Here is a 22,476-nt window from a genome sequence, read left to right as displayed (position 1 = left end):
ACTGCAGTTGAGAAAATCGGTAGGGCTATTCATGCCCCCTTTGATATTATTTGGGGGTGGGGGGGTTTTAATATCCGTACATGCTCCTTCTCGTTTACGAATGCCTGCGGTTTTGATGGGGTAAGTGGAGAGGACCGGGCTCACTTTGCCCACACCCCATATGGAGAGTCTCTCAATACACTTATGCTCAAATTAGATCTGTTAATCCACCAGCCAGCAGATGATAGTGAGGGCAATACTGTCCCTACCTTTGTAGGGAGGAACTCAGCTTCTGTAATTGACTATCTGTTGGTCTCAGCTAATATTAGTGCTCTCTGTGCCATACCGGAAATAGTCGATTTGGACCTTAGTGACCATAATGGCATTACTATGTTGACGTCAATTTGGGGGAGGAAGGTTCTAGCCACTCGAGGGACCGCTGATGAAATAATTCCCTGTAGACAGAATGGCATCAGAATTAAGTGGTGCGGGCATAACTCAGAAAAGTTACTGAGCAAAATTGTGGTAGCTAGCTTCAAGAGTTGCAACGCTGTCTAGACGTTAATACAGGTGCATTATGTATCGTTGCCGAATTTGAGAACTTAAATGACATTATTAAAAGGACTTTAACTATCACCAATGCCAATAGTAAGAGGGTGACCGTAGGCTGGTTTGACAGGGCTTGTACGAAGTCCTTACAAGAATTAAAGAAAGCTCTCTCAAACTGTCCGAGGGATAGGGATGTTGTTAAATCTCTTAGGGCAACCTACAAACCCCATGTGAACCGTAGGAAGCAGGAGTTAAGGGAGGAGGCGTGGGACAATCTCTCAAAAGCGGCAGTGCTCCGGGACAGTAAGCTTTTTTTGGAATACTGTAAATAGTCCTTTCCTCCGGAAAGAGGAATTCCCTGTATTATCTGCCCAGGTCAGTGAGGAAAGCTGGGTTTTGTACTTCACTGGTGTCTTTGACCCGGGCGGGGAAGATTCTACATGCTCTAGGGCTGCAGTCCTCGGCCCAAATTTACAACGCTAGAGGTAGATAACGCTATTCGGAATAGTAAGGGAGGGAAGGCCCCAGGACCCGACGGGGTGCCGGTCGACCTGTATAAAGCGGATTTATTGTTATGGGGCCCTCTTTTGACCCAGGTTTTTAATGCGACAGTTAAGGAAAGCACTCCATCTACATGGGGTGAGTCCATAATTATACCAATCTATAAGAAGGGAGATAGACGCGAGGCTAAGAACTATCACCCTATCTCCCTTCTAGATTCATCCCTGAAAATAATGAGCAGGGTGCTCTTGCTGCAATTGGAAGAGTGGGCAGAGGCTAATGGTATCCCAATTTGGGTTCCGCAAGGGCCTTGGTACCTTTTTTTTTTTTTTTTTTTTATTAAAGTATTTTGCAATTATATACAAGGCACGGCATCATTAATACAAACAAAAGATTGAAGGAGAAGAAGTATATACAAATAGTTCATAGATCAAAATAAAAGACAATCACTAAATCATCAGCAGGCGAGGGTGATATTACCAAAAACAAATTATAGCACAAATTAGAGCACAAGAATAGCATAAATTGGGGCAAAGTATACTTTCATATTATATAACATCGATATTATAATTGCACCGAGTTAATATTTCTTATCTGTAGGCAAACCAACATTTCACACTATTATTCCTCCTTCCATCGTGTTATAGGATCCCATATTATATTACCTAACTTCCTTCCCCTTTTTCCCTTCCTTGCATATATCTCTTTCTCCATTTTATGCGTTATTAGTAACTTAGCCAGCCATTTGTGGAAGGTAGGTGGTACAGGATCTATCCATGCAGAGGCTATACATAATCTCATGATAGACATAGCAGCAAACAAAAATTCTCTCCCACAAAAAGGACGTACATCCTCAACATTAACTCCTAATAGAATAGTTCCTGGGGTTAATACAATTTCGCTTTCTAGAATTTTACTTATAAAACATTCGATTTCTTTTTTAAATAAATCTAAACGGGGGCATAAAGCAAATACATGTTCCAAATCAGCATCCGAGCTTCCACACCTATAGCATGTAATACCCACTAAACCTTCCCATTGTGCTATTTTAGCCGGTGTATAATACAGGTGATAAAGTGTTTTGTAGTGTTGAGCCTGTAATGGTGCTGAACATAGTAATGAGTTCCCCATTTCTAGGGAGATACCAAAACTTTCAGAGCTGATTTTAAGATTATCCTTCCATTTTTCGCTCCACTTTTGGTGAACATCTTGTTTTACTTTAATCAGTTCAGAATACAATCTTTTGATTGTGCAATCCTGCCCCCTTTGAATAATTTCCATGATAGCATTACGCCTAAATCCCAAAGCGCCACCTTTTTTTCCCAGGAGGAAACTCCTAATCTGGAGGAATTTGAAAAATTGCCTAGTTTCTAGGTTATATCTGTCTTGTAGATCTTTAAATTGGAGAACACACTGTTCCCCCCTAATATCTCCAATGGTTCTGATTCCCCTGTTTTCCCACTCTGCCATTATAGGTCCCGAGAAGATATCTTGTGGGAGGGTTGGATTGTGTAACAGTCTTGTATAAGAATTAAATTTTCCTAGGCCAATTTTTTTAGCAAAACTTTTCCAAATTTCAAATGCTGCTATTATTATCTTAAACTTTGTCCTCTTATAATAACTAGCCTCTGTAAATTTCAGGAGAACATCCTTCACTTCCATTCCCAGAGTTAGACCATAGATTGCTAATGATCCAAATTTACTCCACTCCTCTGCTCCGCGGCACTGTTCACCTCCCATTAAGCCAGTCATATTCTGTAAAGCCGCCGCCCAGTAGTAAGATTTTAAATCTGGGACTCCCCAGCCTCCCCTTTCTCTCTGCAATGTCATATATCTAAGAGCCCTTCTCGTTTTCCCTTTTGCCCAAAGGAATCTATTTAGCATACTCTCCAGTTTTTTAAATATTTTGTTATCAAAAAATAGCGGTATTGCCCTAAATAAATATAAAAATTTTGGGAGGATAATCATTTTTACTATATTAGACCTTCCCACTATTGACAGGTGTAAATTATCCCATCTATCCAGGTCTTTCTCCACTTTCTTGATTAAAAGGGGAAATATTCCTTTCCACCAAGTTATCCAAATCTGACGTTATGATAACCCCTAGATATGTACCTTCTTGTATCACTCGGTTGTCTAAGCACGGGGTATACGAATTTTTTATTATCTGTGTTTTTGATGTATTTAATTTGTATCCCCATATTCTTCCAAATTTCAGCGCCTCGAGTTCAAGGTGTTCTATAGCTTCAGATGGATTTGGAGAGATAACAGCAATGTCATCTGCGTAGGCTAAGATTTTACACTGCCCAATAAGTGTTGTAACCGGAGTTATCATCGCTGATGCCTCTATTCTGCGTATAAGCGGGTCCATATATATAGCGAACAATAAAGGTGAGCAAGGGCACCCCTGTCTAGTGCCTCTTTTTATGTGGAATTGTCCTGTGTTTCCACTATTCACTCGTAGTGTCGCTACTGGTTCTAAGTAGAGAGTTTGTAAAGCTTTAATAAAGCCTTGTTTAATTCCTGTTCTAGCTAGAGCATACCAAAGGTAGCTCCAGGAGACCCGATCGAATGCTTTTTCTGCATCGAGTAACATCACTGCAATCGGGTCCCCTGTGACTGACGAAACATCAAATAAAGTTATTGCTTTCCGTATATGGTGGGTGGTTCCTCTCCCTGGTATAAAACCGTGTTGGCAGCTGCTAACAATTTTATCTATAACTTTTGCCAGCCTTGATGCCAATGCTTTAGAGAAGACTTTTGCGTCTGCATTAAGTAGAGTTATAGGCCTATACGAGCCTGGTTCTTCCGGTTTTTTACCTTTTTTTAATATTACGACCACCTCTGCACCCCCCCATGATTTAGGCGATGTTATGCCCAGCTGTGCCCCTTGCATCACCTTTATTATTTCTTCTCTCAAGCAATCCCAAAATACTTTGTAAAATTCTATGGGTATCTGATCAGGGCCTGCTGCTTTGCCAGAAGGTAGGTTCCATATTGCCTCCTTTATTTCTTCTAACTGCAGCTCTCCCTCTAACCCATCTGCTTCCTCTTCCTCTATTGGGTCTATAGGGATCTCCTGGAGATACTCCATCATTTCTTCCTTATCTTTTAAAGGATCACGACCCTGTAACTCGTCGTCGTATAACTTTTCATAAAATATCCTAAAGACTTCTCTTATTTTAATCGAGTCTGAATGAACCATGCCCGCGGTGTCCCTAATTTCCCTCACTATACCTGCAGATTCTTGTTGCCTTGTTCTAGTAGCCAGTATCCTACCTACTGACTCACTCAACTCATAACACTTCTCTCTTTTAGTGTTATAAATTTTCGCTGCTTTGCTGGCAATTTCACCCTCTGCCTCACCTTTGGCTTTTACTAACTCTACCCGAGCTTTTTCCATATCCCGCCCCGACACCACGCTATTTTCTAGATTTTCTTCTGCCATCAAAACCTTCGAAGCTAATTCTAAATTCCTCAGCTGGGTTTGTTTCCTTTTATAAGAGTTATAACTCATTGTTTCACCTCGTATTCCAGCTTTAAAAGTGTCCCAAACGACTCCCATTTCTGCTGTATCTTTATTAAAGGAAAAAAAATCACTGATCCATTTATTCATGTATTCTATATACTTCTCATCTTTCAGTAGCTCTCTTTCAAAAGTCCAGTTCGTATGCTGTCTAGTACTTGTTTTTGTTATTATAGTAAGTACTAAAGGGTTATGGTCGCTTAGGATCCGTGGCAGCCTTTCAATCTTCGAATTAGAAATACTAGTACTTGAAATAAAAAAATAATCTAATCTTGCACATGTTTGGTGCGGAGCAGAGTAATATGTGTACCCTTTATTATCCAATATCTTTTTCCCCCATACATCTGAGAGAGCATTATTTAACACCAGGCTGTGTAGTGCCTGAAATACTTTTTTTTTCCTACCGCTATACTTTCCAAAAGAACCCAGTCCTAATCCGTCTGCTCCATTAATGTTAAAATCGCCTCCCAATATAATTTTTGGTGCCCAGGTTGCTAATTCAACATCTAAAAATTGAAATATATCAGGGATGTTGTTAAATCTCTTAGTGCAACCTACAAACCCCATGTGAACCGTAGGAAGCAGGAGTTAAGGGAGGAGGCGTGGGACAATCTCTCAAAAGCGGCAGTGCTCCGGGACAGTAAGCTTTTTTTGGAATACTGTAAATAGTCCTTTTCTCCGGAAAGAGGAATTCCCTGTATTATCTGCCCAGGTCAGTGAGGAAAGCTGGGTTTTGTACTTCACTGGTGTCTTTGACCCGGGCGGGGAAGATTCTACATGCTCTAGGGCTGCAGTCCTCGGCCCAAATTTACAACGCTAGAGGTAGATAACGCTATTCGGAATAGTAAGGGAGGGAAGGCCCCAGGACCCGATGGGGTGCCGGTCGACCTGTATAAAGCGGATTTATTGTTATGGGGCCCTCTTTTGACCCAGGTTTTTAATGCGACAGTTAAGGAAAGCACTCCATCTACATGGGGTGAGTCCATAATTATACCAATCTATAAGAAGGGAGATAGACGCGAGGCTAAGAACTATCGCCCTATCTCCCTTCTAGATTCATCCCTGAAAATAATGAGCAGGGTGCTCTTGCTGCAATTGGAAGAGTGGGCAGAGGCTAATGGTATCCCAATTTGGGTTCCGCAAGGGCCTTGGTACCATCGAGCAGTGTATGAACATAGATTTAATTATTGGTAAATACACCCGAGCCAAGCAGGGCTCATTATTCCTCTGTTTCGCGGACCTTACTAGCGCATTTGACCTGGTGGATCATGCTTTGTCCACACTACTTGATCTGGGCGCCCTGCTGCAATTATTTATTTTTTGGCCAGATTATACAATAAGTTGTCGGCCCAGATTCGATTTGGCCAAGCGGGGGATTGTACCAATAAGATTAAAGTCAAATCAGGTATTAGGCAAGGCTGTGTCCTTGCCCCACTCCTTTTCTCCCTTTTTATTAACGCCATGGACTCAGAGTTGAAACTGGTTAATGCTGATGCACCGCTTGTTGAGGGTCAAGCGATCCCTGTACTGCTCTATGCAGACAACACAGTTCTATTATCTAGAACACTTTTCGGCCTGCAGAGACTTGTGGACAGTTTTTTTGATTTTATAAAGGGGAGGAAACTAAAAATCAATAACTCGAAAACTTTTATTATGACTTGTGGGAAGAAGGTAAAGAAGTTAAGATCATTCCAGTTCAAGGATCAAAAAATTGAAGTGGTGGATAAATTCTGCTACCTAGGGATTACTTTTAGTAGCAGTGGCACATGGGCACCGGAGATACTTAATATTAAGGCTAAGATGGGTAAGGGTGCTTCTGGGGCTTTTAAATTTGCTTCTAAAATAGGAAGTCGTCGTATATATGACATGTTAAATGTATACCGACATAGATGTGCTCCGGTGGCACTCTATGGTTCGGGTGTTTGGGGACACTGTCATCATGGAGATCTGCAAGTGGCGGAAAATGAATTTTTAAAGAGGCTTCTTTGCCTCCCAAGCTCAGCTTCTAACGAGCTGGTTCATCAAGAAGTTGGGTTGAAATTTTTGACTGATCTAGTAGGATTGAGACCTTTAATGGCCTGGAGATCTATCTGGGCCAAGGATGAAACTGGTTTCACTAAGAGAATCATTAATGACAGCCTCCGTTTGGATAAATATAGTCTGATCCCATGGCTTAAATACGTTTTAACATCATACAGAGTCCTGTTTGATTTGGATGTTTTTGCGGATCCAGCTAGCGTCATTAATATTTCCAAACAGGAGCTCAAACATGTCTATCTGGGGGTTAAAGCAAAATTGTGTAGTGAAGTGAGCCGCCAGTTTGTAACACATGAATTTTACCATTCAAATAACTTGGCAGGCTATGGCTTTTCAAAGTATTTAAAAGTGGTCACTAAGCAATCTCACAAGTATGTCCTTACAAGGTAAGGCATTGTTCATAATCTGGTGGCCTTCCCCCTGATAAAAAAGCATACGTCAATCCCCTGTCGATGCGACGGAACTTCTAAGCAGAGCAGTGTGCACTTTTTGCTTATTTGCCCTCTGTATTATTATCTCCCTATTGCTTACCTTAAACCCCTTTTTAAAAAATATTCTGTGTCTACTGTTAAAACTGCAATGAGGTTTTTATTCGCACTTGATGTACCGGACGTGTGTTTTTTTACAGCCACTTTTATTCTGAAATCCGTGTCCGACAGGAAAAGTATGGAATTTATAACCCAACTGTGAATGTACTGTTTCCCGTAAATTTAGCTGCTATTGCCGACTTGTTACCTCTCCCTTCCTTGTGATTGCACTGAATTCCCTTTTTTAAAATTTGTATAGTTGTTATGTAATTTTGATGTAATTTCTTGTGTGCTTTTATGATTGTTTTTTAAATGATCGAATAAAGCTTTTGAACTGAACTGAACCTCCCCCACAGAACCAACTGTTGCTGCATACTACTAGAATTCCCAGGTTCTGAGGGACAATGGGTCACCCCATTATTTTTAATAATTTACCAAGAAAGTGATGCACTCTCCTATGGCAAAGTACCAGCGTGTTTAGGCTAGGCAGGAACGGTTGGCTAAAACATAGAAGAATTGCTGAGTGACCACCCAGTATACGTCAGCTACAGAAACACTTCTAGAGAAAGCCATAGAAGCATTTATGTCCCTGGTGGAATGAGAAAAAAGACCTCTTGAAGGTCTTCCTTCACTACAGATTAGCAAATTCCTTTACAAAGAACCTAATGCAAAATTATGTGCTTGGTCTCCAGCTTGCCTTTCTTTGCTCTAGCAAAGCCCACTAACTGTTGAACATCGCTCGGTCCTAGAGAGTGCAACTGATAGAGTAGAATGCAGCACATCTAGGGTCCAGTCTATGTAGTTGTTCCTGCCCCTTGGTGGGATGAGGAGGTGGTGTTATGTGGTCGGGTTAGGCCCATGTAGCAAAGTGGCTAATTTCTTACATTGTCCTATTTTTCACAATAACATTTCTGCCGAGAACTTTTGCACATATTTGCGTGCACGACAATGTTAAATTAGTTTCTCTGAAACAACTTTGTTTACACATCCAGCTTCGAATAACATTAACACGATGCCGCGAACATCAGGGCCTTCTACGCACTATGTACAAATGTCGTTCTATCTTCATCTATTGGGGCAAAAGGGCTATCTACATATCCAGAACATTGCTAATCTACACGCACATCGCAAGGCTGCTCTCTATTATAAATAAAGAGCATCCCAAAAGATTAACAGAGGAGGCCCTTCAGCCGACACCGTGGGTCCCTACGTTCTGAGACTTCACCAGGCAGCGGTCTGCCATCTCCGTGAGGGAGTTTCCGGTTTGTGACCAGGACGGGAACTTACATTCTCTCCAACCAGGTAATGGAGTTGGATCCTCCCTTGGGGAGGGTGGGGTATTCTTGGTTTCACACCTACACACACTCTAGGTACACTCAGAGTAGGGCTTTGCATTGTAGGAGTACGCTTGATTGCTGCATTGTTTATATGCATGTATATATATATATGTATATATATATATACACACACACACGCACATACATACACAGTTTTAGCATCATGGTAGAACTGTATATATATTTACGCTTTTGGCACTTGTAATCACTCATCTGCTTCCGTCTACTGCTTATCGCAGCACATGTGTTCTATACAAGAATAACTCTGGTTCAATAAATATTTTGAAAATGTCCCATTGTGTATTCTGTATATTTCTCGGAGCACAAGTAAGCCTGAGTGACTGAGCGAAAGGTTCTGATCTGTTTCCATGATCCCTGAGGGGTCAGGGATGTCATGTTCAGTGGCTGCCTGAAACCATCCACTCCCTGGTAAGGTTGGATGGGGGGTAGAGGGAGAGCAACAGTGGAAAGAAGGATGAAGGAGTTATAGACTGGCCCATATGAAAGTCATAGGAAGGATGGATAGGTGGGAAGGACCAAGTTATGCAGCTTAATAACTGTGAAAGGTGGACACACTCAGAGGGTGTGAAGTCCTCCAGTCCTACAAGCTGAAGGTAAAACTATCTTCATTGTAAAAAGGCACATTGGGCAACTGTTCATCAGTTCGAATGGAGAGGTCATCAAGCACACCAGAACAAGTTTTGGCGGCACTCTGAACCGTGTGTAGGCATACACCAGAGAATGATATACTCTAGAGTGGGGAATTCAACGTAGAACTAGATCCTGAATTAGACAGGTCCAGTCACAAACACAGTTCCTCAAATGCACCCAAGAAAGATTTAATTAGGGGGCGCGGCCAGCAACATGGCGCTATAAGCCGCACTTGCTAGGAGCTCCGTACAACCGACTTTGATCCGGCGACATAACGTGAACCCAACAGCCTCTGAATGCTTTGAAAGGGTGGCGGAGAGTGCGCAGACCCATAGTGACTGCCATGTGTGGCCCCCGGAGCCCAATTGGTCCCGAACGCGGGCGCAACGACTGGCGGCGTACAACTCCGGAGCCGGACTCAAGATGGCGGCGCCCACTACGGCCTAGATCGGCGCTGTGAACCGGAGCTCCCGGGACACTGTAGGGGCAAGGAAGTGCCCCAGCCCCAAAGACAGGAGGGAAGGAGCCCAGGAGACTCCGGGAACGCACTGTGGGAAGTCACGGGGTAAGTCCCAAATCGGCCGCACAGCAGTGACGCAGACACCACCCCCGGCGCCCGACATCAGAGAGGACTGCTTACCGGGTTAGAGGCGCCGTGTGGGGAGTGGCGTAGGAATCGGACCGCCGGCCCGTGGGCAGCTAAGAGGGACGCTGTGGGTCCCTAGTGGAACAGAGAGGCGGGGGAAGGCTACGGACGGGTCCCGGAAGGTGCCCTCCCCCACCACAAAGTGCCAGCAAGAGGAGTAGGGGGACAAAACACGAGGGGGCGAATGAGAGCTCCGGCGGAAGCCGCGACAAGAGGACCGCAAGCCCAACAATAAACCAACCGCTTCTCTGGTGAGTGAGAGGCAGGCCTGGAATTTCGGGCTACCTCCCTGGAGCTGACTGCAGGAGTCACGCCGTTTCATGTAAATGGAGTAGGCCCGTGAGGACCAGAGTTCGACGCATTGCACGTGGAACTACATTAGCCTGACTGCAACGACACCTGCCTGAGGGAGAGCGGCTCCCCCGGCGAAACGGGCTCGGAGGCAAGGGGCAGACGGGGCAGCACCTTCCCCCTCATTGCTTGGAAGAGCCCTACTGACGGGACGGATGCAACGTATTGTGTGCTCAGGACGCAGTAAGAAGCCAGAGACCGAGGAAAGCACCCACTCTGGGGGTAGTGCTAGCCGCCCGGGGCTGCACAGGAAAGCTGATAGAGGTGACCTGCTGGACAGTGTAAGGAGATCCCGTGGGGGCGACGCGGTGGAGGGCCAAAGAAGTGATCGGACCATCGAGAAGAATATAGGCCCTACACTCTCTCCTCACAGGCTACCGCACCGTACAGGAATGGGGAAGAAAGACGCGGCTGTTAAGGCCCAGAAACAAGGCACCATTGATAAATTTGCGACTGCGCAGTCGTCCAACGTTAGGGATGGAGTCGGAGCGAGCTCAGACAAGGCCCTCCTGATGGGAGCGATCCAGGCGTCCAGGGAAGACATCCAGGCCTCACGGGCTGCCCTGGAGGTGAAAATTGGTGAAGTAGAAGTAGAGGTCAACTTACTGCGGCAGGACTTCCGAAACCTCACAGAGTGAGTTACCACGGCCGAAACAAGGATCGGCGAAGTGGAAGACGTGATCCATGCCCTGCAAAAGGATGTTAAAGACCTGATGGCCTCACATAAGCAACTCCAATGGAAAGTCTATGACGCGGAAAATAGGGCGAGACACAACAACCTCCGCTTTGTGGGATTTAAAGAAGGAATCGAAGGGTCCAATGTGGCGGAGTTTCTGCACTCATGACTGGTCGAACTCCTGCCCCATGCATCATTTTCCAACTGCTTTATCATTGAAAGAGCACACAGCTCACTCATGGCCAAACCACTGGCGGGAGGAAGGCCTCGGCCGATAATAGTGAGGTTCCTTAACTTCGCCGACAGGGACACGATATTGCGAGAAGCCAGGAAGAAAGGCGAGATACGAATGGAGAATTATAGTCAGGAGGTGCAGAGGATGAGACGATCCTTTGATACGGTGAAGGCCAAACTTAGAGACTTGAAGATACAGTACATGCTCCTCTTCCCGGCCAAGCTAAAAGTAATATACAAGGAAAAGACGCACTTCTTCACTCACCCGGAAGACGCCTGGCAGTGGTTAGGAAAAACGTCCACATACGGGGAGGCGAGATGAGGACGGGCGGAACATGGAGTCAGAAGGTCCCTCTAATGGTAACCTATGGGAGATGGTGAAACCACAACGCAGGCGCAGACTGAGGGGGACGAGGACGCCGCATACGACACCTTACCCATCGCAACATGGGACCCCCAGGGGGACCCAGGACTCTGCAAATTCACGCCAGAACACTCAGGCTGGCTCCAGATTCTAGGCTCTGGCGCCCGAGGAGCGCAGGGTGGGAGAGGACGACGCGGGAAAGGCTACGTCAAGGAGCGAGGTGGATGAGGAACAGTCACTTTATCCGTTGGTGGCCGCAATTAATGAACTGGAAAAAGACCATGATACGAACAGCACCCCTGGGCAGGGCGAAGGCGTAGACCTTGTCACCTGAGCAAGAAGGCGACTGGGTGGAAGAGATATCGGTTGGACTGATCGGAGACACGCAAGTGGCTTACACGCCTCCTAATTGTTATTTTTCTATTTAAAACTTGGTTATCATTGTACCTAATCGCATTGGTTAAAAGAACTATCACATAAAACTGTGGGTGCAGTGGGATATCATCCTTACTGACCGCGTTTTGTTCATCAAGTTGGGGTAGGCCAGGGGAAGGGGAGGAGGCCAGGGGAGGGCGATAGACCTTTTCTTGCCGATAAGTCCTGCCGCAGATGGGGGTAGATGGTGGGACCGAAAGGGGAGGAAGGTAGGGAGGGGGGATCGAGGGACAGTTGGGGATGTTTACGATGTTTTAGTGGGGGAAAAACAATGTTTTTACCATGTCATGTCAAGCACACACACACACGCAACACGGCAAATCCCACCCCGGGCCGTAAGGGCCCAGCAGGTACTATTTCAGGATTACGCTTATGGGTAGCCCAGAGCGAGAACCCGTACACGGAGGGGGGTTTAAGGTCTTGACATGGAATGTCGACTGTCTAGGCTGTAAGATAAAGAGGGGCCTGGTCAACAATTATGTGAAGAGGTCAGGGGCCGATGTGGTGCTCCTCCAGGAGACACACCTGCAGGGCACAAAATGTGCATTCCTGGTGAGAGGACAGTATAGAGTTCTAGCGAACGCAGGATTTACTACAGGCTCACATGGAGTGGCAATCCTGATTAAAAAGACCCACCTATGAGAGTGGCGCAGACATGGACTGATCAACGGGGCACTTACGTCTGGGTACGCGGTATGTGGGGAAGGCGGGAATACACTTTCATTTCTGCCTACACCCCACCTAAACTGCAGGCAGACACCCTGAAGGGAATATCAGACATCATTATTAATACATCTGACACAATCCAAATACTCGGGGGAGATTTTAACGACGTAATGAACCTCGAGTTAGACAGGACAGGTGACCGATATAGACAACAGATGGTGACACCGCTGGCCAAGACCATGAAAGCGCTTGGCATCCTTGATGTCTGGCGATGGCTTCACGCAGAAGCCAAGGCTTTCTCCTTCTCTGAAGCACACAAAGTGTACTCCCGCCTGGACTATGTCTTTATGGCACGGCAGGCATTGCAGGTATCGGATTCAGTGGAGTATTGTGCCCGGGGGGTGTCAGACCACTCGCGATTGCTCCTGAAGATAGGAGGGAGACCGAGGGAAGGGCCCAAGATACTCCGACTGTCGGCATGGGACCTACAAAACCCGGACATCCTGAAAGGACTACGGGCGGACGAGAAGGTTTATTTGGTAGAAAACGTTGGCTCTGTGGACTCGCGGGTGGTCCTCTGGGAAGCACTCAAAGTGGTATTGAGGGATAGGGCACAGTGTAGGCTGGCAGAAGATCGGAAAAAAGTCCAGAATGAGATACAGGGACTGAAAGCACGCATACTGAAGGTAGAAAAAGAACACTTACTTACAAGGGACCCAGGGAACATTAGACGCCTGGTAGATCTACAGACCCAATATAGACACTTCGTGACAGGAGAGGCAAGGTCTCAGACGCTGGCGACCCTACACCGTGTGTATGATGTAGGCGATAAATCTGGCAGGTTGCTGGCGTGGCTCAGCAGGAGAGAGAGAGACGATAGATGGGTGGAAAAGGTGCGAGATGGTCAAGGTGAATGGGCATTCACGGACAGCAAGATAGCGAATGCATTTGCCGAGAGCTATAGCACCTTCTACCAAGCATGTGACCTGGGCTCGAAAGAGGAGGCACTGCAATATATGGCGCCTATTGATATCCCAACTCTAGAAAAGGTGGAGCGCTTAGACCTAGAGGGAGACATTACCGAAGAGGAAGTGAGAATTGCAATGACTAAGCTTCGTGCAGGGAAGGCACCTGGCCCGAATGGGTTCCCCGCGGAGTTCTTCAAAAAAATGGCGGACCTCCTGACATGCCACCTGCTAGGCCTCTTTCAGGGAGCTGAAGAGGAGGGGCAATTTACACCTGACCTTAGAAAGGCCACTATTGTCCCAATCTACAAACCAGGGAAGCCCGCAGAGGACTGCTCGTCCTACCGCCCTATCTCCCTCCTGAATGTGGAGGTGAAACTGTATGCAACAATCCTGGCTCTCCGCCTCCGGCGGGTCATACCGGGACTGGTCCATATTGACCAAACTGGGTTTATCCAGGAAAGGGCAACTAGATACAACCTACGGAGGACCCACAATTGGCTTCGAGAGGTGGAGAACAGGGATAATCTACACTGGTTCCGGTCTCTAGATGCCGAGAAGGCATTTGACGCGGTACACTGGCCTTTCCTGGAGGGAGTACTGGAGCGTATGGGATTTGGTCCTAAATACCGATGCAAAATCAAACTACTATATACACACCCGAGTGCTAGGGTCAGAATCAATGGGACACTGTCGAAGGGCTTCCCTATACAAAGAGGTACGAGGCAGGGATGCCCCCACTCCCCCCTGTTATTCGCCCTCTCTATTGAAGTGATGGCGTGCGCGGTCAGGCAGAACGTGGGAATTACGGGATTCCGGATAGGGGCAGCGGGAGCACAGGAGGAAAAGCTGTCCTTATACGCAGACGATGTCCTAATGTATATTACGCGACCGGAAACCACGATCCCAGCGCTGTTCATGGAATTGGACAGTTATGGCGTTATGTCTGGCTACCAGATTAACTGGCATAAGTCGACTCTTTATGACCCTCGGGGTAGAGACAGCTGGCCCGCCCTGCCTGAGAGACTGCAGAAAACTGGAGAGGGATTCATGTACTTAGGGATATTTATCACAACGAACGGAGACCTTTCCTACGACCGTAACCTTGCTAGGGTCCAACGTAACTTCAAGACAGATGCTAGTAGGTGGCAGACGCTCCCCTTGACGATTTTTGGGCAGGCAGCCATGTTTAAAATGATTTCATTACCGAGATTCCTGTACGCCTTCCAGAACGAATATTTCCCCATAAACAATACAGTCTTTCGAGACATACATGCAGACCTGCGGGCGTACCTCTGGCTGGGTAAGCACCCTAGGGTGTCGCTGGCAACCCTACAGAGACACCAACACTATAGGGGCATCTCCCTGCCAGATCTAGAGGCTTACTATTGGGCGGAACACCTGGTCCCTATAAATGAGTTGATACAAGCACCGGCCACACACCCCACTTACGTGCTGGAGAGGCACACCATGGGCACCCACACATGTCTCCACTACATATACGGAGGGAAAGGACAAGCTAGGCTATTGCAGGCTACTAGAATCAGACAAGGGGCATGGAAAAGGGCGACAAAAGACCTTAAGTGGGACCATAAACCAACGAAACAGACGCCGCTATGGGACTGCGCATGGCTAAAGGAAATCAGCAAGTTAAAAGGGTTTCAGGGTTGGGACGCCATAGGCATCTCTACTTTGGGAGACATAGTCAAAAAGGGGGCTCTGCAATCCTTCCTGTCGCTACAAGCGGACTTTGGGCTCCATCAGTCCCAGTTTTTTAAGTACATGCGACTAAGACATGCCTGGAGAGCGGAAGGGGCATAGTTAGAAGCACTCCCTGAATACGCGCCCCTGGAGGGCCGCTTGTTACAGGACAAGATCTCTGGCAAGGCAGTATCCCTCACGTATAAGACCATTATGAAAAACAGACCTAACAGGTTAGAGGGGCTTCGATCCACATGGGAACAGGAGGTGGGAGACATGGATGACGTGGACTGGGGAATAGTGATGATGCACCCCGGGAGGTGGCGATTAAGTCGCGTCTCCGTCTGATCCAGTTCAACATCCTCCACAGGGTATACTTTGATAGAGTGCGACTATGTAAAATGGGGAGAATACCTGACCCATGTTGCCTGAGATGTGGCCATGAAAGGGGAGACTTTTTGCACACTGTCTGGTCATGCCCAAACATTTAAACATACTGGGGGGGGGGGGGGGTTCTTGCGGAACTGGGAAAGGTGCTAGGGGTAGACATACCGCCAGACCCAAGGCTTGCACTTCTGGGAATGACTAACGATGTGGATGTACCTAGGCCACAGCTGATATTTCTGGTGCTAGCCCTGGTGGTGGCCAAGAGTGACATAGCCAGGAAACGGGGGGCACCAGACGTCCCACAGCTAGAGGAATGGAGGAGGGGAATGGACCTCTACATGGCGGCCGAAAGGGTTACACACAAAGCACGAGGGTGCCCTAACAAATTCCAAAGAGTGTGGGGTAAGTGGCGAATCTATCATGGGATGGACGGAGGTCTCTAAAGGGGACACAAACACTCCGCTGCATGGTGGGCATAAAGGGGTGAATACCAAGGGCCACATGCACCTGCAGCCAGCGACTCTGGGAACTATATGGACGGAACACTTGCTGGGGGAAAATGAGGTCCTAGACCAAGAGGGAGGCGGGTGGGATAAGGGGCTGGGGAATCCCAAAGTCCAAACCAGAAACCGAAGAATTATTTGTTGAACAATCATGATCCTCAGAGTAGGAACAAGTGCTTTTATGTGGGCCATGTCCGGTACTGCCCTTATTAAGGTTGGCTTCCACGTGGGAGAGAGGTGATACTTAAAGATGCTGATATTAAAGACCAAGTCTTGAACAAGTTATCTTGGACTGGAGGTATTCCTTCATCAGCACTGGGGATTCTGCTTTCAGTATCCAGTTATCCAAATATGGAATGCATCGTGCATGGCGCAAACATCAGTCCAAATGGCTGGAGCATGAACTGATAGAATTGGATGTCACATTGTATCTCGGGTAATAACTTTGAGTGGGAATAATTGGAAGATGGTAATTGACAACCTGGGGATCTATGAACACAAATCAATCTCCAGCATTCAAGAACAGTAAGACTAGGCTCAGAGACAGCATCTTGACTTGTCCTTCTGAATGAACAATTTCAGAAGGGGTAGATCCAGGCTGGGTCTCAGATCTTCCATTGACCTTCTTGAGACCAAAAAGTAAAGGGAGTAGACTCCTGTGACCCTTTCTTCCAAAAGCACCACCTTTCCCATGTTCAACCGGGCAAGAACATCCGTTTCCAAAATCTCAGCATGTGCTGGAGAGCACCTGTTGGTGGAAGAAGGGTGGTCCGAAGTAAGGAACAGGATGAGCAAGGCGAGGCCCTTGCAGATTAGGGGACTGATCAAGAGTTCCATCGTGATCATCTCAAAACTGGTAGATTATTAGAAGACCATGACCCACCAAAAGAAGGTGACGCTGTAAGGGAGGTGGGAGGAATTAGAGAGGTTTTGATGGAACAGAGCCAGCAGAGAATGGTGGAAACTCTACCTCCTCCTGCTGTCAACGGCATCCACTAGATCCACCCCTGCTCCAAAACAGTTATCTGAATAGACTGAGAAGGTGGTCTCTGCTGAGACTGTATAGTCTTGCAGTAGTCACAAAACGTCAAGTACTGTTGATGGAACTGTTGTGAAAGAGAGCCTAAGCCAGAATTAAGAATACAAAAGTGATGAATGGAATGCTTGAGCTTATCTCAGCCACTGGTAATTACTTGGAGCCACATCCAATCCATAATTGTTTTGCTCTTAATACTGCACCATATAAGACCCATCCATAGGCAAATCAGCCATGGTCCTGCTCCAATAAGAACAGTGCATGCTGAATTGTCAAAGTCAGGTCCTCCCTGAACCAAAATATGAGCAATCCAAGACTAGTTTCGGCTTAGTTGGACATCCTCAGTCGGGCACAGCTTGGTTCCAGTGACACAATAAGCAGGTGAACCATGTCTGTGCAAACCTATGGCACTTTGACCATCACACTGAATACAAACACGTGATGGTTGGAATACCGGAGTTAATCTCAGCAAGGGATAACTACTCAGGTTGCATCCCAATACACAGCTTATTTGCTCACCATGCCACCTTAGATTAGACACAGCCAAACCAGTCTTGGTTTGCTTGTGTTCCCATATGGAGGGGGCCTGGCATTGTAGTTTGGAGTACACTGTTCTACCTGGAGCAGGACAAAGACTGATTTGCATAAAGAGGGTTTCTTTCTAGACTGACACAGTAGGTGAAAAAATAGATGGTCATAATACAGCCAGAGCCACTGCCAGTAGCCGAAATTAATTCAAGCATTCCTACCATCACCTTGCGGTTTTTAATGCAGATGCCCTAAGGTTGACGGGCATGCCCTGATGTGGGTCCTGTGCTCAGTGTGCCATAAGACTAAAGCTACATATCACTGATGAAACTAGGTGGGTCGAAATCAGTCTTGGATTGCCTGTGTTCCCATCTTGAGGGGACCTGCACAGGCAGTTCAGGTTGGACTATTCCTATTGTAGTAGGAATACAACCGATTTGCCACTGTAATTGGACAAGAGAAGTAAGAAATGTTCATTTCTGGTGAAATGCCCAGGTCACTCACATTTTGCAAATCAAGATTAAAGTCAGTGCAGTATTATAGTGAAAAAGGAGACCATCACCCTCCCAAGAATCATCTAAAGTATGGCATAGCATTTTTAAGTTACTACAAGGGAATCGGAGTCAGAGCTGACAATTTCCTTCATCCTGACAAAACTCTGTTATGTGCTCTGCCACAGGAATATTGTTAAAGTTCACCGTAACCTTTTCCCTCGCCATACTGATAATTTCCTCTCACTCAATGGCTAAAAGAGCAACACCTACTCTGCTCCGTGAGCGACATCTGTGCTGGTGCTTAAGGGGGCTCCAAATGAAGGCGTCCATTTCCTCTTGGGTAGAAGGGCCAGAAGCCAAGGAGGAGCATTGTCTGGGTTAAAGCGGCCTAAGTTGCCGAGTCCACAGGAACATGCTCCCCCTCTGCGGTGGCCTAGAGGATGCAGGAGCCCTCTTAACCAATTCAGCTGAAAGGCTTTAATCTGCTCAGGGCAGCCAGTGAATCTAGAAACTCAAGACGCACCTTTTTCAATGCTGGGATCTTATGTGACAATGAGAAGTTCAGCATACGTAACGGCAGTGAGACAAAAAATGGCACTAGACTTCTCCTTATGGCGCATTACGTGTTTATAGGAATATATTTTAACAGATTGTTTTCTTACAGATAACCTACCTGTAGGGAAAGGAGACAGAGTAAATGCCTCCCTGTGTTTGTTAGCCAGTAACACCTTAGTCTTCCATTCCCTGGTGGGGTGTGGTGCCTAGAGGCACAAGAATCGCATGCTGTGATATCAATTTCCCATCAGAGGTACCACATGCAGCTCTCTTATCTAAACTGGGGTGGCATGGTGAGCAAAATAATAATGGATTTAACCCAGATCTCTTGACTGGAGGTTAATGCTTTGATTAGTTCTGCATTCCGTCCATCAATTGTGCGTCTCTTTTTGTGTTGTGAATGGCAAGGCAAATCATCGTGTGACATCTGTGATAAGTCTTGAAACATTTCGAGGAGAAATTTGCCTAGTGGCTGTGTAAAGAAACATCCCAGGACCCACGTCGATTAGGTGAGGAAAAACAAAAGCGGAGGCCAGCATGCCAGTTGTTACCTAATACATCTGGGTATTGTCATGTCAAGAAGGGTCATCATGGCTTAAAGCACATAATGACACATGGCAGCGCTCAAGTGATATTGCTGGGAGTGGGGGAGATTCTCCAGACCTATCTGACACCTGAAAAGATAGTTCATAATATGAGAAATCTGAGGAAGAATTATCTATTAGAACCATATTGCCACCAATATTTCTAAACTAAGGATTCAGTGACTTTGTTCACCTATACATAAAATGTGATAAAACAGTTTGTAATTTCTTTACCTGCAGTTATCATGGATTTAAAACAAGATTTCTGGTCGATACGAGGCCAAATTATATATTTTGCCTTTGCTCTTTCATGTCGTAAAGTTAAAAAGCAAAGGGTCAGACTCATGCCTGTTGCAAGAGGCACCACAAAACAGCTGGCCACTGTTCTGACACCTACAAATAAAAAGAAAACATTCAGGTAAACATGAGTAATTTGATACAGTAGGAAAAAATTAGTTCATTAGCTTATGCATGTATGCACTCTATGAAGTATATGTTCTACAGATGCAAGACTTCACCTAACCATAAGCATATAACAAAACAAGAAAGACTTACACATTTAACCTTAATAGTGCGGAAGAGGAGACCTTTACATCCTACACACCACCTACCCAGTGCATAGGACATAAATGTTCTGTCCATCCCTGAAGCAAAAAAAGTATTTTTGGTGCTCACACCAGAAAGATGTTCTGTTTTTTGTACCTGTACGTGCAACAGGCCACTTACCTTGATGTCAATGGTACCTCTCCCTATTGAATGCATGCTCTAGGATTGCCCTTAATCTCTAAAGCCGCAACAGTCTTTCTGTCCCTCTAGGGGACAAGAAGCCCACTAGACAAAAAAAGTGAGATTGTTAGAAATGGGATTTCTGGTAGGCTAGGGAAAGGGCCGAAGCCAGGTAAAAATCTCCACTCTAGTCAGGATAAGGGAGTTACACTCCTAAAAAAAAAACCCTGCTCACCCCCTTGGTAGCTTGGCACGAGCAGTCAGGCTTATCTTAGAGGCAGTGTGTAAAGCATTTGCACATAACCCACAATAATGCAGTGTATGCACTACAAAAGGACACCACACCAGTTTAGAAAAATATCCAATATTTTTATATAATTAAAACAAGATCAAAAACAACAAAAATCCACAATACTATATGTAAAAATAAAAGTCCGTAGTTATCAAAATAAGTTTCAAACAAAGTTCCTCAATGTCGATAGCTCTGTCCGGGGCTACCACAGCGTCGTGAACAAGAACTTCAACAGTTCTGGCTGGTCACGGGGTCGCAGGCCAGCTACGGTGTCGGGAAGATCTGCAAACAGTACCTGTGAGAAATGAGGACCTCGAAGTCACTCGTGTTGCAGGTCGAGCTCCTCTCAGATGGAATTAGGAGCGCTGGCATCGGCAGGCGTTGAGTGCTGCGGTGCGAAGTTCAACGGTGCAGCGTGCGGTGTCCCCAGGTCATGGTGCGAGCAGCAGCTCGGTGGCGGCGTCGGATGCCGTCGTTGGTGAGACCAGGGTTGCGGTGCGAGATGAATGCGGTGCTCGTCACGGTGCTAGCAGGTCACGGTGCAAGCAGCATCGTTGTCGTTGCTGAAGCGCTGTAGTCAGCTGACGAGTGGGAGTCGATGGTGCCGGCGTCGGTGGGCCAAGGTTGCAGTGCGGGATGAGGGCGGTGCTTCTTGCGACTTACGAGCGGTGCCCTCGAACCACGGTGCAAGCAGTGATGTTGATTTTGGCATGGAGCGGCGGCGTCAGGGAGGCCAAGGCATCCTCGTGAAGCAAGGCGGTGCGGAGTGCGGTGCCCACAGGTCGCGGTGCAAGCTGCGGTTCTGTGGCGGCATCAACAGGCATCGCTGCGGCGTCTTGGAGTTGCTCTCTGCGGTGCCAAAGCTTTCGCGTGAAGCGAGGCGGTGCGGAGTGCAGTGCCCACAGGTCGCGCTGCAAGCAATGGCTCGGTGGCTGCGTCGACAGGCGTCGTTGGGGAGACTAAGGTTGTGCTGCGGCGGTGCCCTCTGCAGTGCCTTCAGGACACGGAGTCTGCAGCGGCGTCGTACACGTCGTTGAGTTGCTTTTCCTCTGATACAGCACAAAACACTCAGTCTGCAGTTCTGCGGGCAGAAGAGCTTGATGTCTTTGCTGTTCCTGAGACTTCGTGAACAGGGGGAACGCTTTACTTCAAGCCCTTGGAGAGACTCACAAAATAGGTTGCAGAAAGTCCAGTCCAGGCCTTTCACTGCCCAAGGTTATTGGGTTTGCGAGGAGCACTCCGTTGTATTCAAATTGTGTTATATCAATCCACTGGTGCTGTGATTAATAAGGATAGTCACTCCGTTGTTGAATAGTCAGTTATGATGGGTATACTAGCCCATCTAATCACGCACTTTTCACTCGGTGCTCCGCACCTTAAGTATGCTCTCATTCACTTATTCAATCTAAGTCTCGTTTTACTGTTATTTCTGTTTATTTTAGTTACACATTCAATTTTAACCTTTTTTCTTGATATATACAAAATTCAAACAATTATCATTTTCAACAATTACATTTGAAAAGAAAACATTTTCATTGATACTTCAATTCAACATTTTACATTATAACTTGATCACAAAGTTTATGTTGAGCCCAATGCATTTCGGCACCAAACTTGTACCTTCATCAGGGGAAAATCTGAAAAAAATAAAATTTCAATATGTAAATGTTTGTGTCTTATTTGTCCATGGGAACTTTCACTGCCCAAGACAGAAGCAGCCACTGCAGGTCAGCCCAGCAAAACACACAGCAAAGTGGTAGTTCCTCCTCACAGCATCTCCAGCTCTTCTTCTTGGCAGTCTTCTTGATCCAGATTAGTTCAGGGCTCTGGGCCCCAGTATTTGTATGCAAAAATCCTTTGATCCTCTAGGCAGAGGGTGTCTGTGCCCAGCCAGAACCAGTACTGCTTTCTCCGGTGTGAATTCCTGGCAGGAGGTGGAGACAGCATTGTCAGAGGCAGACCAGGCCCTTCGAGGTGCAAGGAAATCTCCTCCCCCTTCCCCCATTTCTGCCCAGGTCTATTAAGGCCTTTCCTGACCCTACCTAGACTATCTAGAGCCCTCCTCCTCCCCATCCTTCTGTCATCCGAAACCCAGACAGGCAATCCACATTCCAGCAGAGGCACGGGGGATGACTGAGCAAGAAAATACTTACGCCCATATGTAGGTAATCTCTATTTACTGATTCTTAAATACCGAATTTTACCGATTTGGTATTTAAGAATCGG

General features: G+C 46.5%; 1 protein-coding gene across 1 annotated transcript in view; it reads right to left on the bottom strand.

The window, feature by feature from the left end:
• SEPSECS (Sep (O-phosphoserine) tRNA:Sec (selenocysteine) tRNA synthase) overlaps nt 1-22,476 on the bottom strand; it is a 270,729-nt gene that overhangs the window by 147,313 nt on the left and 100,940 nt on the right. Inside the window, exon 4 of the mRNA XM_086964015.1 lies at nt 19,467-19,625. Coding sequence (XP_086820141.1) covers nt 19,467-19,625 — 159 coding nt within the window. The remainder of the gene's footprint in view (nt 1-19,466; nt 19,626-22,476) is intronic.

The sequence above is a fragment of the Lissotriton vulgaris genome, chromosome 3_2 (genome assembly GCF_964263255.1).
Source record: "Lissotriton vulgaris chromosome 3_2, aLisVul1.2, whole genome shotgun sequence".
In the NCBI taxonomy this organism is placed as follows: Eukaryota; Metazoa; Chordata; class Amphibia; order Caudata; family Salamandridae; genus Lissotriton; species Lissotriton vulgaris.
This window is presented reverse-complemented; position numbering and strand designations above follow the sequence as displayed.